At 38.4% G+C, this 14,592-nt stretch overlaps 1 protein-coding gene and 1 long non-coding RNA gene across 2 annotated transcripts in view; one reads left to right on the top strand and one right to left on the bottom strand.

Moving 5' to 3' along the window:
- The window catches only part of STEEP1 (STING1 ER exit protein 1), a 57,973-nt gene that overhangs the window by 23,036 nt on the left and 20,345 nt on the right, over positions 1 to 14,592 (top strand). Inside the window, exon 2 of the mRNA XM_069210075.1 lies at positions 4,873 to 4,990. Coding sequence (XP_069066176.1) covers positions 4,873 to 4,990 — 118 coding nt within the window. The remainder of the gene's footprint in view (positions 1 to 4,872; positions 4,991 to 14,592) is intronic.
- LOC138261282 (uncharacterized) overlaps positions 13,892 to 14,592 on the bottom strand; it is a 105,457-nt gene continuing 104,756 nt past the window's right edge. Inside the window, exon 4 of the long non-coding RNA XR_011199064.1 lies at positions 13,892 to 14,280. This is a non-coding gene — a long non-coding RNA (uncharacterized lncRNA). The remainder of the gene's footprint in view (positions 14,281 to 14,592) is intronic.

Genomic DNA, 14,592 nt, shown 5'->3' with positions numbered 1-14,592 from the left:
TGATTTGTCTGCTGTGAGGGACCTCTGTAAGTTGTGTACCAAGCTCTCTACCCACTTCTCTCACTCTTACCCTTCATTTTCCCATTGTATTCACCTGTCGACTTGGGAGCCAACATTGCATACAGGTGGCGCTTAAGATGCAAAGGCTGATGTCCTTGAAAGATTGGGGGCACAATTAGTTACTCTGGATTCTTTTGGACACCTTGAGAACCAAAATCTGCTTTCTGAAGACTGGGTGAGATGCTGCATTTAACATTTCTTGAAGGGAAGTCTATTACGGAGTCTGAGATCACAAGCCACAACTGATTCTGTGGTCCACTTGATAAGACGTGACTATGTTGATGACCAGTAGACAGTATGGGAGTTGAATTAAGGGAACGGCAAGCGTGAGTGTCAAGGTGGGAAAGATAAAACTAACAGATGTGAGAGAGGAGGTAATGTGGAACCTGAAATAGTCTGCTGTTTCAGTTGGATGTGAACAAGAGCTCTTGGATGTCAGGCCAGTTATTTACTCTTGATTTCTCAAGATTTATTTTAAGGAGGCAATTCCACATTGAGATGAATGTGAGAAGTGGGTGTCCTCCACAAAGATTTCAGAAATAAATGACATAATGTGGTATGGGCATGAGTTTTTGGCAATACTAGCAGACCACTGTAAATTAATTTTGGCAAGACCTGAGGCGAAAGCCTTTTTAAATGCTGCGAAACCAGAGTGGGTCAGGAGAGCCAATATTCTTATGTTGGACCCTACCACTACACACAGTTGTTCCTTAAATGCGTTTGGGAGGAAATTACAAAAGCTTATGTTTGTGAAGCATGGAATAGTGAATCATAGGCTGCTGTGAAGGCCAGCCTGAGGTTCAAGCAGGAGTCTGTTTGTACAGAGAGACAGCCTGCCTTGTGTTGGTGTTGGGAGATGTAGATGGAATAAGAGGTTTAACAAGGGCTCACATAGTGAAATGAATGAATCAGTCAAGTAGCCTATAGCAGTATTGAGGTAGAGTAATCCAAATTATACTTCGCATGAACTGTGCAATTGAGTTTCATGTGTTATTGGCATGAGGTATTGCAGCATTTTCTGTATGTTGAGCTATGATCGCATTTGGAGAGTAGATAATAAATTGTGGCATTTTCTTTTGGATTTGTAATGTTTTTGTTGTGGGGTGAGGTGTTGAGTGTCTTGGAGGCCAAGAAAGGGCAGGGAAGTGGAAAGAAATTGTATGTTTTGGTTTGAGTTTAGGTTGAGTCCTTTGGCAGGGATGAGCATGAAATGATAGATGGCTGTGAGGCAGTCCTTGATGTTTCACTAGAAATTCATGATGAAGTTTAAGTAGACGAGAATCTGGTCATGATCTGCAGTTAGGTTATGTCAAGGTATCAGAGATAAATGGTGTTAAGTAACAAGATGACTGACAGAGACCAAGGCACTCGTGAATTACAGATATAGAGTCAATTATTCATAAGTATTATATTAGCAAATCAATAGTCAGATTCAAATAAGTCATGCAAGTGAACAGAATTTCAATGGAGTCCTTGGGAGGAAGAGTTCATCTTTAATGGAACACAAAACAGCCAACACGTATTTCGTCATGGGAGGGAATACTCCCCGTGACTTCCTCAGGGCTGCAAAGAATATGACTGCTGGAACTTTGTTACACCACTAGTGGCAATATGTGCTTTTTGAGACCAAAAAGGTTTTTTTGTTTGTTTTTTTTGCCAGTGTTCGTTACAATGGTGAGTGCTCGACAGCTCCCACAACAATTAAGTGTTACAAAAGCCATGTCAAAACAAGACATGCATTGACAAACCCAAAGACTCACAACAAATGATGGATCGGTTGGCTTTGCAGGTGCTTGTTTCTTTTCATGCTTCTCATAATCTTGTTGAAAATGTTACACTGATTTTCCATTAGGAATAATTTTGGGAAATACTGGAATGCACCAACTTCATTTACTAAATGACACTTCAAAGAAAGAGCACTTAAGATGTCATAGTAGCGATAGGTTTTTGTTTATTACCTGCATTTTTTTTCTGAACATTTTATTTTGAAAGCAAATAATCATCACTCTTTCTCTCAAGCTTCTGCAAACATTTGCATGCAATCAGACAGCATTCTGGGAGCATTAAACAACTTAGCCTCATATTGTCAAACTTTTCAAATGTGTGTACACAATTTTTTTTTTGTTTGTTTGTTTTTTCTTCTGGAACCTCTGTCAGTATTGCAGTGTAACTTTAAAACGTTTTATACAGCACTCACCCTAATAAAGGATTTTCAATAATGAACCATAAATACAAGTTCGAACACCATTAGCTTATAGACACACATATTACCTCAACTGCAGAAAGTCCCTTCTCTGTAAACTGGCAGCCAAAGGGTTTGTGCTGCAGGGGGTTGGGCCTACTTGTCCCAAGGACAAAATAAACATGAAAACTTGTTGCCCTCGACCCCAAACAATATGTTCCGGGCATCGGGCGATAGGAATTCCATATCCCTGTGGTTGGATGGAGTAATTGGATCTGCCATTGTCATTTTATTACAGGGATAGATGGGCACCAACCCATGCATTGAAGATGTTAGGCTGTGTTTCAGTGGGGAGTGAATGGTTGAAGTGAATGCTGTTTGTCTGGGGGAGGGTGTTTTGAGACTGGAAAGTGATCATTTGTATATTGATAGGAGGGTGGAGATGCTACTTTATTGTAACTGAAGAGGTGAGTTCACGTTTGTCAGTGTGCAGTTAGTTGATAGTGTCAAGTGGAAAGAATGAGGTAAAGTGTTGAATGTTGTTTATATAGTCATATTGAAGGTCCTAAATAATTCTACGGTAGGTGGGCTGGGCATTTCTGGTGCAAGGGAGCTACATAAAAATCTACATTTACTTACTAAGTTTGGGATTAGGCAGTGCAGTGAGGATATATTGTGTGGAAATGTAGAATAGGCCATTGTCCATCAAAGCTTGGTGAATGGTGGTCACAGAGTCCGAGCTAGAGGGTTGCAAAAAAGATAAAGCCAACTTTATTTTCAGTATCGTTTGGGATTGTGGATCTGTTTAACAGAGGGCATGACAAAAATTGTTCAGGGGAATCTTTTGGAGCTAGCTTGTTAGTGTTGCAGTTGAATTCTTAGGATATTATGGTGGTGACTGACAAGTGGGAAGTCAAAAATGAATGTCTTGTTGTTTGCAGAACGAGCTGTTTGGGCTCTTGAGTCATTAATTATTGTGTGTTGTTTGAGGAGATTGACTCTATAACAGTGTGTTTTAAATGATGCTTGAGATTTCGTGGGCATGTATGCTGGTGCGTGTCTTGATTCTTTTTTGGGGTGTTATTTCCTTGAACACCCATCTCTCAACTACTTTAAATAGTTGGCATCTACAAATTATTTAGTTTTTTTCATGTTTTGGAGTGCACGTTCAAAGGGCGTCTTAATGGGTTCATTACGCTGCAGTTTGGAAATGCATTCTATGGATGGGAAGAAGACAGCAGTGTTTCCCAGAACCTGCTTAGTCATTGATATAATATAACTTAAAATATGATACTTTAGTAGTGACCAAATCTGCTCATGGTGATCTGTCAAGTGTCGGTAGTTCATCTGTGTGATGTTACCTTGTCTCGCATTAGATGTCTTTGAATGTTTCCGTGTCACTGCTCTCCTGCATAGAAGTGTAGTGGATAGGGTATATGAGAGCCAGCAGATAGTTCTGCTTCGTGCCAAGCTCCACTATGATGTCACCCAAAATATAGCTTGAGGGGCTTCCTTTAGCTTCTCCTTGCATTGTCTTGGGCATAAAATGTGTTCTTTCATGTGTGAGCCTGAGAGTCTGCCAACTCGTTGCCCATTCACAGCTCATTGGACAGAAATCTCTTGAGGTTCTGACCATCTAAAGCAGGCTTCTCCAACGAGCACCTCGTGAGCGACTGGTAGCTCTCCAGCAACTTGTGGGTAGCTCTTCTGTGTGCAGCCCAGCCTACTAAATTAGGAACATTTGCTTGTTAGAATTAATACATGTTTACCCAAATAGAAAAGTGTGTATTCAATATGAAAATGTGTGTTTTTTCAGAACCCATAATTTTCAAAATAAATGTAAAGTTGATATTTGAATGATAAATCATCAAGCATTGCGAGCCTTATTGCTAATATTATCACCTTGGTATTATTACCATGTTACAGGGGCATTGTAGATGTGGCTGTTCTATATTACTCTTGTAGGAGCATTCCAAAATGACAGTCCATTTTTTTCACATTACTCCGAGCAGTGCTTCACTGAGATGATCACAGCAGGTAATCTTGCATAGGGTGGTCAAATGTGTACAGCACAGGTAATATTAGTAGCTCAGGATGATTTTCATTGAACATAAGTAGCTCTTATTAGTGAGAAGGCTGGAGCCCGCTAATCTAAAGGGAAACCCTGATAGAGATCGCTGGCAAATGCTGGCTCAAATACAGCAGTGGAGTAGCAACGGGTCTTTCCATAAGGTCAAAAGTAGATCCATTTGCCACCCTGATCCAGACAGATCATGGAAGTGGACAGACTGCAGGTTGGTCCACAGATTTTCCTGTGACCTATCATGGGTAGGATTAACAAAGAAACAGCTTGGATACCTGCCATTGAAAGAGAAAGCAAAAGGTGGCTTCAAAACCTGCAATAGTAAGCAGTCGTGAGACCCTTGCCAAAGCCTACTCACCTAGGAGTTTCCCTGCTGGAACTACAGCTGCTTTGTTTCATAGAGGCCTTTTCAGATTTCTTCTTAGCTACACAAGTGTTGGCCCACTTCAGGGTTAGCACAAGTATGAGTTTGTAAAACTGAGTGATGTGCGGTCTCTTGAGCAGATAAGCATGGAAATGATTCAACTATAGTTTTTGGTGTTTACAGATTGCCAGTTGGAGAAACTCCCCATGAGGCCTCGGGACCGAGCACGTGTGATTGATGCTGCAAAACACGCTCACAAGTTTTGCAACACAGAAGAGGAGGAGACCATGTATCTGAGAAGGTAGGCTATCTGCCTCATGCAGGGTGTGATGAGTTGTCAATGTACCGTTCTCCATTTATTAAGGAACAGACTGAACTCTTTGATCTTTCTTGACTATTATCGGATGCCCTTCACTTATCACTTTTTTTCACATACCTAAAACCTTTCAACGCTCACACGTTATGTCCGTTTTTCACTATAAACCAGTGTTAATACTTGCATCTTATATTTGTCATTTACTTTTAACTTGTTCCGAAAAATAGCTAAATTTGGGCTTGAGAAAGACTTGCTTACAAATAAAAAATATAGCAGAATGTAAACTTCTGTAGACAGTATCGGTGAATGATTTATGGTCAAAATGTGTACATTTTATACTTTTCAATATCCATTAAGTTGAATGAAAAACAATGCAACTGTTTTGCAATAGATGATGACGTTTTCATATTGTAAGATTGCCCAGTGATGTGGGAACAGAAGGAGCCAACATAACCACTTTTTTGTTAATTAAGAATTATTTGATATCTAGCAACCTCCCACTTGTTTGAATATTAAAAGGTTACACAGAAATGGATCGCTTCAAGGCAACAGATTTACCCTCTCATGCCTTGTTTCCTTTAGCATTTTGCACAAGGAGCGTTATACTCCTGCTTCTATCTGAAAAACGAAGGAAATTCCAAAGTTAATGCATGTGCCTCCATCCTAAATTCCAGTACGCACTCCTATGTACATTTGCACTGAGTATGGAAAGCCAGCACCATTTTATTGGCTTATTTTCCACAATGGGCTTGTTTTGTTTCTATGTGGGTGATTGATCATTGAGACCAGAAAAACCCTTAGACACCACAAGTTTTGAAAAGTAAATAGCCTGTCTATTGCATTGCTTTAGCACGTTTCCCCTACAGATGATGCAGTGCTATGCACTCTGTAGCCTATTACATGGAAATACCCTTTTCCTGCTCATTTACAAGAGAAGTTTACTGACATGCACTGCTGACAGTAAATGACTGTATGTGCCCTACCTTGTTACATTTTTCACACTTGCTACATGCCACATCAGTCCTTCTTTGAAAGAATGTTATTCAAATAAAAAAAGTTTTTTGCTCTCAGTTTCTTGTCTTTGGAAGCCCTGAACTGTATACCATATGAACCTTGCCCTACAAATCTTTGGTAAAAGAGTTTTAAATTACAGTTCACAGTGGTATCTCCATCTGAAATCATCTAAAGCATAATTGGTAACTAGCTGTTTTAAGGTGATTTTGCAACCATCCCCACGGTAAAACTGTGATAGCACAGAACTTTGGAGCACACCATCTCCCTTGATTATTTTGCTGTTGGATGAAGGGATGGGGAGTGATGGTGGTCAGATGAAGGATGGAGAATGAAGGCTGTTGGATGAAGGATGGAGAGTGAGGGCTGTTGGATGGAGAGTGAGGGCTGTTGGATGAAGGATGGTGAGAGCTGTTCCTGACTTTGCTAATTTACCACATCTTTCAACTTTCTGTTGTGCTGTACCATTTATATAGAGCTTACGTCATTCATGTGAGGCTCTGACAATCTAACCTTTTATAAATAGCATGTTGTGGGGTGTGGTTGGAAGCATGCAGTCTTTTTTTGTTTTGTTTTGTTTTTAATGTGCAAAATTCAGGTTGTGATAAGAGATGGAGTCTTGCTGCCCACATAAGGGGAGGCTGCTACAGCACAATTGGTAAGTCTTGTGGCGGGGGAGAGGGCTCATGAGATGTAACTTGAATTTATGATACATGGGAAGGATGGTCTAATTGTTTCATACATTTCGTCACCCTTCTCCAGCTGATGTCCTTCTTTTTACTTTATATAGAAGATATTCTGGTTCATTCAAGTTTTATTGCACAGCCATACTGCCCTACATTTTAAGGAGGGATTGTTATGTTTGTGTCTTGCCTTCTGACATCCTTTAGTTATCTGTTCTCAAAAGGCCTTTTGTAGACAACATCAGTACTTACTGTGGGCTTTGGGTTGAACTATGTCATTAGGTTGGCTATCTTGTCAAGCTCAATGCTTGCTTCTTATTCAGTGGCTTTCTTTTCTTTTGGAACATAGCTTCTTTAGCACCTTTTTGATCGAGTTTTGCACATAGCACCTATTTTACATTTAGCACTCCACTTAGCATGAATTTTCATACTTCTGTGTGCTGCTTTCCCCTTTTTCATCACTCTATGTTGCTCTCCCACTGCATCCGTTGCTTTTCCATCCACTCAACATTTTTTTCTTCTTTTCAACCATTCTGTTGTTCTCCGCTTCTTCACTCACTGCAGACACTAGTCCTAGCTTTAAGTTGCTTCCCTCACCTTGCCAATCCTTCCGTTGCTCTCCACATTCTATTTATTACCTCAGCCTTTCCCCAACTGCTCTGTTGCTCCTCCACCTTCACCTCTCCCTGCCCTCTTCTCATTCTTCCCACCCCGTCTGCCCCTTCAACTCTATGGTGGCTTCAACAATGGCAACCGCTTTTAAATTGCCCCAGGATTGTCAAGGCCAGTAGCTGCGATGGGCCATGCTAACCTATTTTTAATTTCCCTTTAATCTATCCTCTTTGTGGCCGCACAGTCTCCTAATGCCAGGGCCACTGGAATTATGTGATTGTGCGGCCGCAGCGATGTTCGTATAATTATAAATTTGCCACTTAATTCATCATTTGCCACATAATCTGCAAATCTTAACAAAAAATAATGTTTATAGCTCATACGGTTCAAAGGTTACTAAAAATGCAGTGACACGTGTTGTAGCGCAGTGGAAGGCTGTTTGCAAAGCTGGACTGGTTACCTTTCTGTTGCTAGTTGCTATATTTGGGGTATTAAACTGGTACTAATGAGGTTCAACCAATGCCCAAGCAGTATTACCACGTTTTAAAATTGAAAAATAATGAAGTAATACTATCACAAAATGTGCTGCATTATGCAGCATGAGTTTCCTTTTCTTGCCACGTAATTTACTGAACCCTGTAGCATAATTTGTCTTCCTCCTGCTGCACAGTTCCAGTGTCCCTGCCTTAAGCACACCAGTCTGCAGGATCCATCCCTGCTACTCTTGTGAAATCTATAGAATTGTGGTAGCCCTTAAAAATGATTCAATATTTCTCGTCCCTCTTGCTGCCTCAGAGACCTGCTTTCTTGTCAGTCCTAATAGAATATCCTGTGGAGCAGTCCCCAGTCTTTCACAAAAGATGTTGTAGCACACTTGACTCTTGTAGTTTTACTGCTTATAATGTGCTGCTCATAAAAGTACGACTATGGCACACCAGCCATTGAAGATGGTCAACCTGGGCCTACAACTTTATCACCCACGTGTAGTAGTAGCGGGTGTACACCATGTAAACAGATCACACACAAATTTCAATAATTCAAACTATATCTTTAATCACTTAGTTGTCCAATCTTAGGGATTCCAACGGACTAAGATTGGAGATCTCTCACATGTCTTGTTTGTCCGTAGTCATTTTAAAAGTCAGAATGGCACCCATGCACTGTGGTCCTGATTACAGAGAGGGGCACATAACAAATCTGGTATCTCTCCAGGCTGTCTTTTCCCCAATATAGTGTTCTGGAGGACATGGCAGTCCAATCCATGCTTCCTATTACCAACTGCATTCACTGCAGGAAGTCCTTTGAACAGCCTAAACAGAAACTTTACAAACAAAGGCACCACCCTTAGTCTGCTGTACATATGTTTAATACTTGTTATATATTCTTTGTATGTTGTCATTTTAACTGCAATGCCAAAACCTTGTTCTTCTCTTACGTGTTAACACCAGCACCACAGGAGGAATTATGAAATCAAGTGGACACCTAGAACTGTTCATACATTAACTTTCCTTAGCTCAGTCCTCAATACCATGCAACTCCACTACATGGTTGAACTAAGGAAATCCTCTTGCTTCAAAGATGTTTGTTTCCCAAAAATCTATATAATACTTTCCAGCTGCCTACAGGCCCCTCAGTTGTATGACTGAACATAGAGAACAACTGTACCAACATACCAGAATCTAGAGTCAACAATATTGTCCACCAAAATAACTTGTTTACATACTTTGTATGCATATTACCAAAATATTGTACCAGAAATATTGTGGAACTGTATATCATCATAAAAAATGTAGGTGTATAGAAGTATTAATACATATAGAATTATAAGTAATTTATTTAAAATAAAACTATTTCTAATTTTATTACACTGTTGTTTAAGTAATGTAAATCATATATACTGTGTAAAACATCATACAATTTTATTAAACATTAAATACAAATATTAATAACTGATGTCAACAGTAACCTATATGTAACAAAACTAATAGGTAGCCCATCTTAGATAATGCACTTAATAGGAAAATAATGTTAGTTAATTAAAATTATCAAACCTATGTTAACAAAAACATACCTCAGAAACAAAATTAATGTAAAAATAAAAGCTAACTAAATTGTTTTGTATAAATATAAACTTCAAAGAAAACAAATTAAAAAAATAAGAACAATCAAAAATTAAGAATACTAGTAAAAGGTTTAGTTTATTTTTTAAAGAAGTTTGGCTATTCTCACTACAGTTCAGGCAAAAGTAGATTTACTGTTTCTACTTCTGCATCATAAGCAACAGTGGGGAAAGTGATGGACTTTGAAAGGATTAGATTTACTATTCCCACTCTAACCTAAGCAACAGTGGGGAAATTGTGGAAGATCGAAAGACTTAGACAATGTAATTCCAGTTACTAACAATTAAAACAATTAATTACTTATTAAAAATTACAAACTACACTAGTTACATTCAAAACAATTATTTTAACACTTACACATTTTTATAGTAACTAATATATTAAAATAATTTATAAATTATAGCTAATCCAGCTATAGAATACAATATTATATAACAGTATTTTTAAAAACAATATGTATACATAAACAATATTTTTATCGTCTACATTTTGTTCCTCATTTTCGTTTTGTATTTATTTTTATTTTTTTGGGCACAATATTGTTGCCTCTCTATATTTTTCAAACAATATTCTTGTCGTTCACAAGCCCATTATCTGGCAATCAGAGGAATTAAAATGTCGAGCGGAAGTCCTGGTTCTTTCCTTTCATACCTTTTCTAATAACAGTTAATCATTGATATCGTCATTGATTCAAATTGTAGCAAGTAAATTAAAATGCCTAACAGCCAATCGCTGCCTGACCAGCTTCTGGATCACATGTCCCCTCATTAACACTGCTGGTAGCTTATTACCTTCACTAACAATTCTTTCAGTTAAACACACACACATATGTGTTTTGTTTTTTTTGGAAATGGGGGAAATAAATGTGATTAAAGATCCTTAAGTCTTTGAGGCAAGATGTTTTAACTTTGTTCAACAGCTTGGTTTCAATGAATGTAATTAAGGATTCTTGCAAATCTGGAAAATGTTGCATCATTGGGTTCTCGCATACTGTTTGATTCAGAGCATGCTTTATTTGTAATAGCTTTTGCTCTACAGTAAACACAAATTCAAAGTGGTATGGTTATCATAAACTCAGGAATGTTTGACCCTTACCATTCCGAAACCAAAAATAACTGATTTATTGTCAAATGCCACCTCTGGCACTACAACTAGTTGGAGGGGACATCAGGAATAATTATCGCCAAACTTTGACTACAGACAACTGTTTCTAAATTTCTGCTCAAAAGAAGAAGAATGTTACCAAATAGGGTCAAATATCACTAATGTGAAAAGGAACCGCATGATCATGCAAGTGTGAGACCATGTACATCTGTACTTTTAGGAGATGATAAAACACCAGCTCATGGAAATCAATGAGACGATTTAGAATACACAGCTGTTAGTGCCAATGGGGATGAATAAAGCTAGACATTTGCATACAGACTAGCCATATCCGTACCTGATATTCTCATATCACCCCTAAACGTGTTGTATTATTTAACAAACCGTGAGGAGTGCTTGTATATAGATTTGTGTGACACAGGCCGCTTTATACCTAGATCCGGCACCCACTGAATGCACAGTAGAATGGGAAGAGATGTAGTTTGAAGAGTGTTCTGATAAAATGTGTATTTAATTTGAGTCGAAAATATAGCTAGTATAATGTTTTCAGGTATTTAATTACCTACCTAGTATTTTTATTTTTATTTTTATATAATGATGTAGTCACTCTAAGACATTCAGACATTAAAAATGCTTGTGAGTTTGTCACAGGAAGTGCCAGTATAATGCAGTTTCCATAAACCGAGTTTAATAATTTAGATGTCGGTCACTATCCAGTGTTTTTCACATCTGTCCTTGGTCTTCAAACACTCTGTTGTGCTCTTTGAAATCCCTTAAACTCTGAAATGGCAGCTCAAGCTGCTTGAAATATTATGTAAAGTGTTCTGTAATTCTGCTGTGTATTTTAATAAGAACTTGCAGAAGGTTACCTATTGCAGTAGGCACCCCACCTAAACACTGCTCTTCCAAATTACGTTATTAATCATTAATATATTTATATAGAAACTGGTGGAATGGTCAGTAAATCAAACGTGGAGAACATTTAATGAAAGAAGTAATAGTTGGGGAGTATGTGCTTTCTTTTGGAGAGCTGTCTACTATTAAGGAAAGCATCTGGGGCAGTATATTTTTTATTATTGCCACACTTCGTTATTTAACTTGCTCTTTTAATATTGTTTATTGAATGCAGCACTTTGATAAAATGCAAATTGTGTTTGCACACAAGGATCAGATTTCCTTTTCAATATTATTTCATGTGAACTATAGCTATGAAATCTTTTTTAGAATATTCCACTGAACCTATCCTGATTTCGGAGTTTTGTCTGCCTTTAATAAATTGTGTGTATGAGCTATGTCTGTATGCTTGTGCACACTTGCATATGTTTATTTTTGTTTGCCATTTTTATAGTTCAGTGTTTGTCAACTCCTTATGACCACAAAGTGCAGACATTACAGAAATGTTCAAATGTGAAAATTAGTCATTTTCAAAAGGTGCCATATACTTGTAGGAAAATGCCTTTAATTAAAAATTCTCTTTTAAAAGAATTTGGATGTGTCCGATTTAGGGATTGCGTTTGATTCTTGTATGTTTTACACACGAATTAAGATACACACTACATTCAATTTTTTTCATTAAAAATCAGATTGTAATTTTAGACAATTTCCTTAAACATAAACAATATGTTAAGGTTTTAATTTATGAAATGTACACATGGAGAGGGGATCTGGTAAGAGGGCGGCTAACCAGGCAAAGGATAAACAAGCTGGTCAGCTGCCGTTTTCCTGGCGTTCATCGTAATAACTTTTGAGGCCAAACTTCCTAAGAGGCAGACTGGCAGCTTATCTGATGGAAGTCTGTTAATGCGGTTTATTATTTTCTAGCTTTTTGAGGTAATCGATAAACTTTATAGAACCATTAGTTATGTCAACACACTGATATTATGTCTTGTTTCTCTGAGTTTTCATCATACCATTATCTTTCGTTACAATAATGCTTCTTGTACCACTTCATCCGTTTCTTGTGACGAAAATCCCTGTTACTCCAGTATTAGAACTTCATAGATTCACATGCTTGAATACTTCCCCGTCGTCGAGATGGTAATCCCCGATGGAATATACAACCTAGGCCTGAAGATGTACATATACAATACATGGCCTAGGCCTCAATAGAATAACCTATCATAGTAGTTTTGTAAAATAGACCCAAACTCAAATTTGAACCAATCAGATTGCCTCACCCCTTAGAACCTCCTGTGAGGAGCTGCCTTCCCTCAGATTTTCGGAGCAGAAGTGCTGTAATAATAAAGAACACTGAGAAAAGATAGAAGGTGAGCTCCCCTGGGGAAGTGGGTGGGCCGCAAATGAATCTGTGAAAGCTTCCAATACTAGAGAACTACAGTTACAGGTAAGTAACTTATTTCTTACTCCAGTATTGGAACTTTCGTAGATTCACATGCTTGAATAAGAGTAGCAAGCAGTAACCAACACATTTTCTGCACTGATAAACACTGTTCATCTCACCATAAGATGTCGTTAGCATTAGACAGGTAAATGCAAAGCAACAAAGTTAACTTTCTGAAACATAAATGAATATGCATGAGAGGCACGTTAATACTGAACAGAAAATGTGATATTATATCAGAAGCGGGAAAACAAACAACTCACCTTATCGGAACAAATGTCTAAGGACTGCTTGACCCACCGCTGCATCTCGGAGCGCCTCAGCATCCAGACAGTAATGCTTCTTAAAGGCGTGTGTCGTTCTCCAAGTAGCTGCTCGACAGATGTCCAGCAAGGATACCCCAGAGAAGAGCACACAGGATGTAGACTGCCCTGGTAAAATGCGCACGTTCTGTGGCGTCCAGGTGTCAACAAAGGCTATTGCGCTTGAGATCCATCTAGAAATAGTCTGTTTAGTAACAGGATGCCCTCTTCTGGGCGCAGTAAATGCCACAAATAGCTGATTTGACTTCCGGATCGAAGATGTTTGCTGCAGATAAAATTTAAGGCATACTTTGACATCAAGGGAATGCAGCGATTTTTCTGCCCCAGTCTGGGGTCGTGGCCGTGGAAAGAAAGTCTTTAGCACTACTGGCTCGTTAATATGGAAGTCTGACACCACTTTGGGGATAAACTTAGGGTTTGTCTGCAAGATGACTTTATCATCTTGCAAAAATAAAAAATCTTTTTGTTGATCAGTAGAAGCACTCATAGCAATAGTGGTTCTTGACACCGAATGGAAGTACTTTATGCATTGATGTGCTCCTTGTGAAAGGGGATTGTCATCAGTCATAGTGAAGTTAGCTAATGACTGAAGTATACTGACCCGCTGACCTGTGCTGTGGGGGGGGGGGGGAATGGGGGCATAAGAAACATTTGAATGACATTTAAAAAAAGACTGCTGGATGAAGAGGAAGACATTATAAGTAAGTTTATTAGAAAATATATCTTTAGTACAATCAAAAGATTTTGGCCAACACCAGACCCAAAAAAGTCAGTGGAAGAATGCTAAAACGTTTCGTCATCCGTGTTACCGTTGGACATTGTTTCATGTGAAGGCCCAGGTGAAGCATATTCGCCATGTCTTGTTGTTCCTTTGTGATGGCAGAGGCATCCATTGTTATGTAGACGGTCCTCCAAATTGGGTGCAGTTTGACTTAAAATGTGCCAGGCTTGTTTTCTTCCAGTAGGTTCATGGACCAAGTGGAATGGCTTTAATGTGGTTTACTAATTAGTGAAGTCGGGAACTTGAAATCAGAAGGTTGTGGTTTCTCCAGAGAATGAAGAGAAAGCAACACGCGGTATCCTGTTGTACAATGGGACTGTTAATAGGATCTCCTCCATTTATTTACAAAACATTTGTTTTTTATTAAACACCAAAGCAAAATTGTATTGTGGCAATGTATTTAATTTTAAGTGTCAGAACAATAATAGCCTTGATCATCCTTTTTAACACCACTTATCTCCTGATTATAACTTTTGTAAGATGCAAAAAAAGATAAATAATATTTAAACATAAGATTTCCTCTTTCACATTCACACAGTCAAAATGAGCATAAAGTTAATTGAACAATAAGCTGCACTGTTCTGATTTTTTTTTTTTGTGTGCTTTTTTTTC

Source organism: Pleurodeles waltl, chromosome 2_1 (genome assembly GCF_031143425.1).
Source record: "Pleurodeles waltl isolate 20211129_DDA chromosome 2_1, aPleWal1.hap1.20221129, whole genome shotgun sequence".
Lineage (NCBI taxonomy): Eukaryota > Metazoa > Chordata > Amphibia > Caudata > Salamandridae > Pleurodeles > Pleurodeles waltl.
This window is presented reverse-complemented; position numbering and strand designations above follow the sequence as displayed.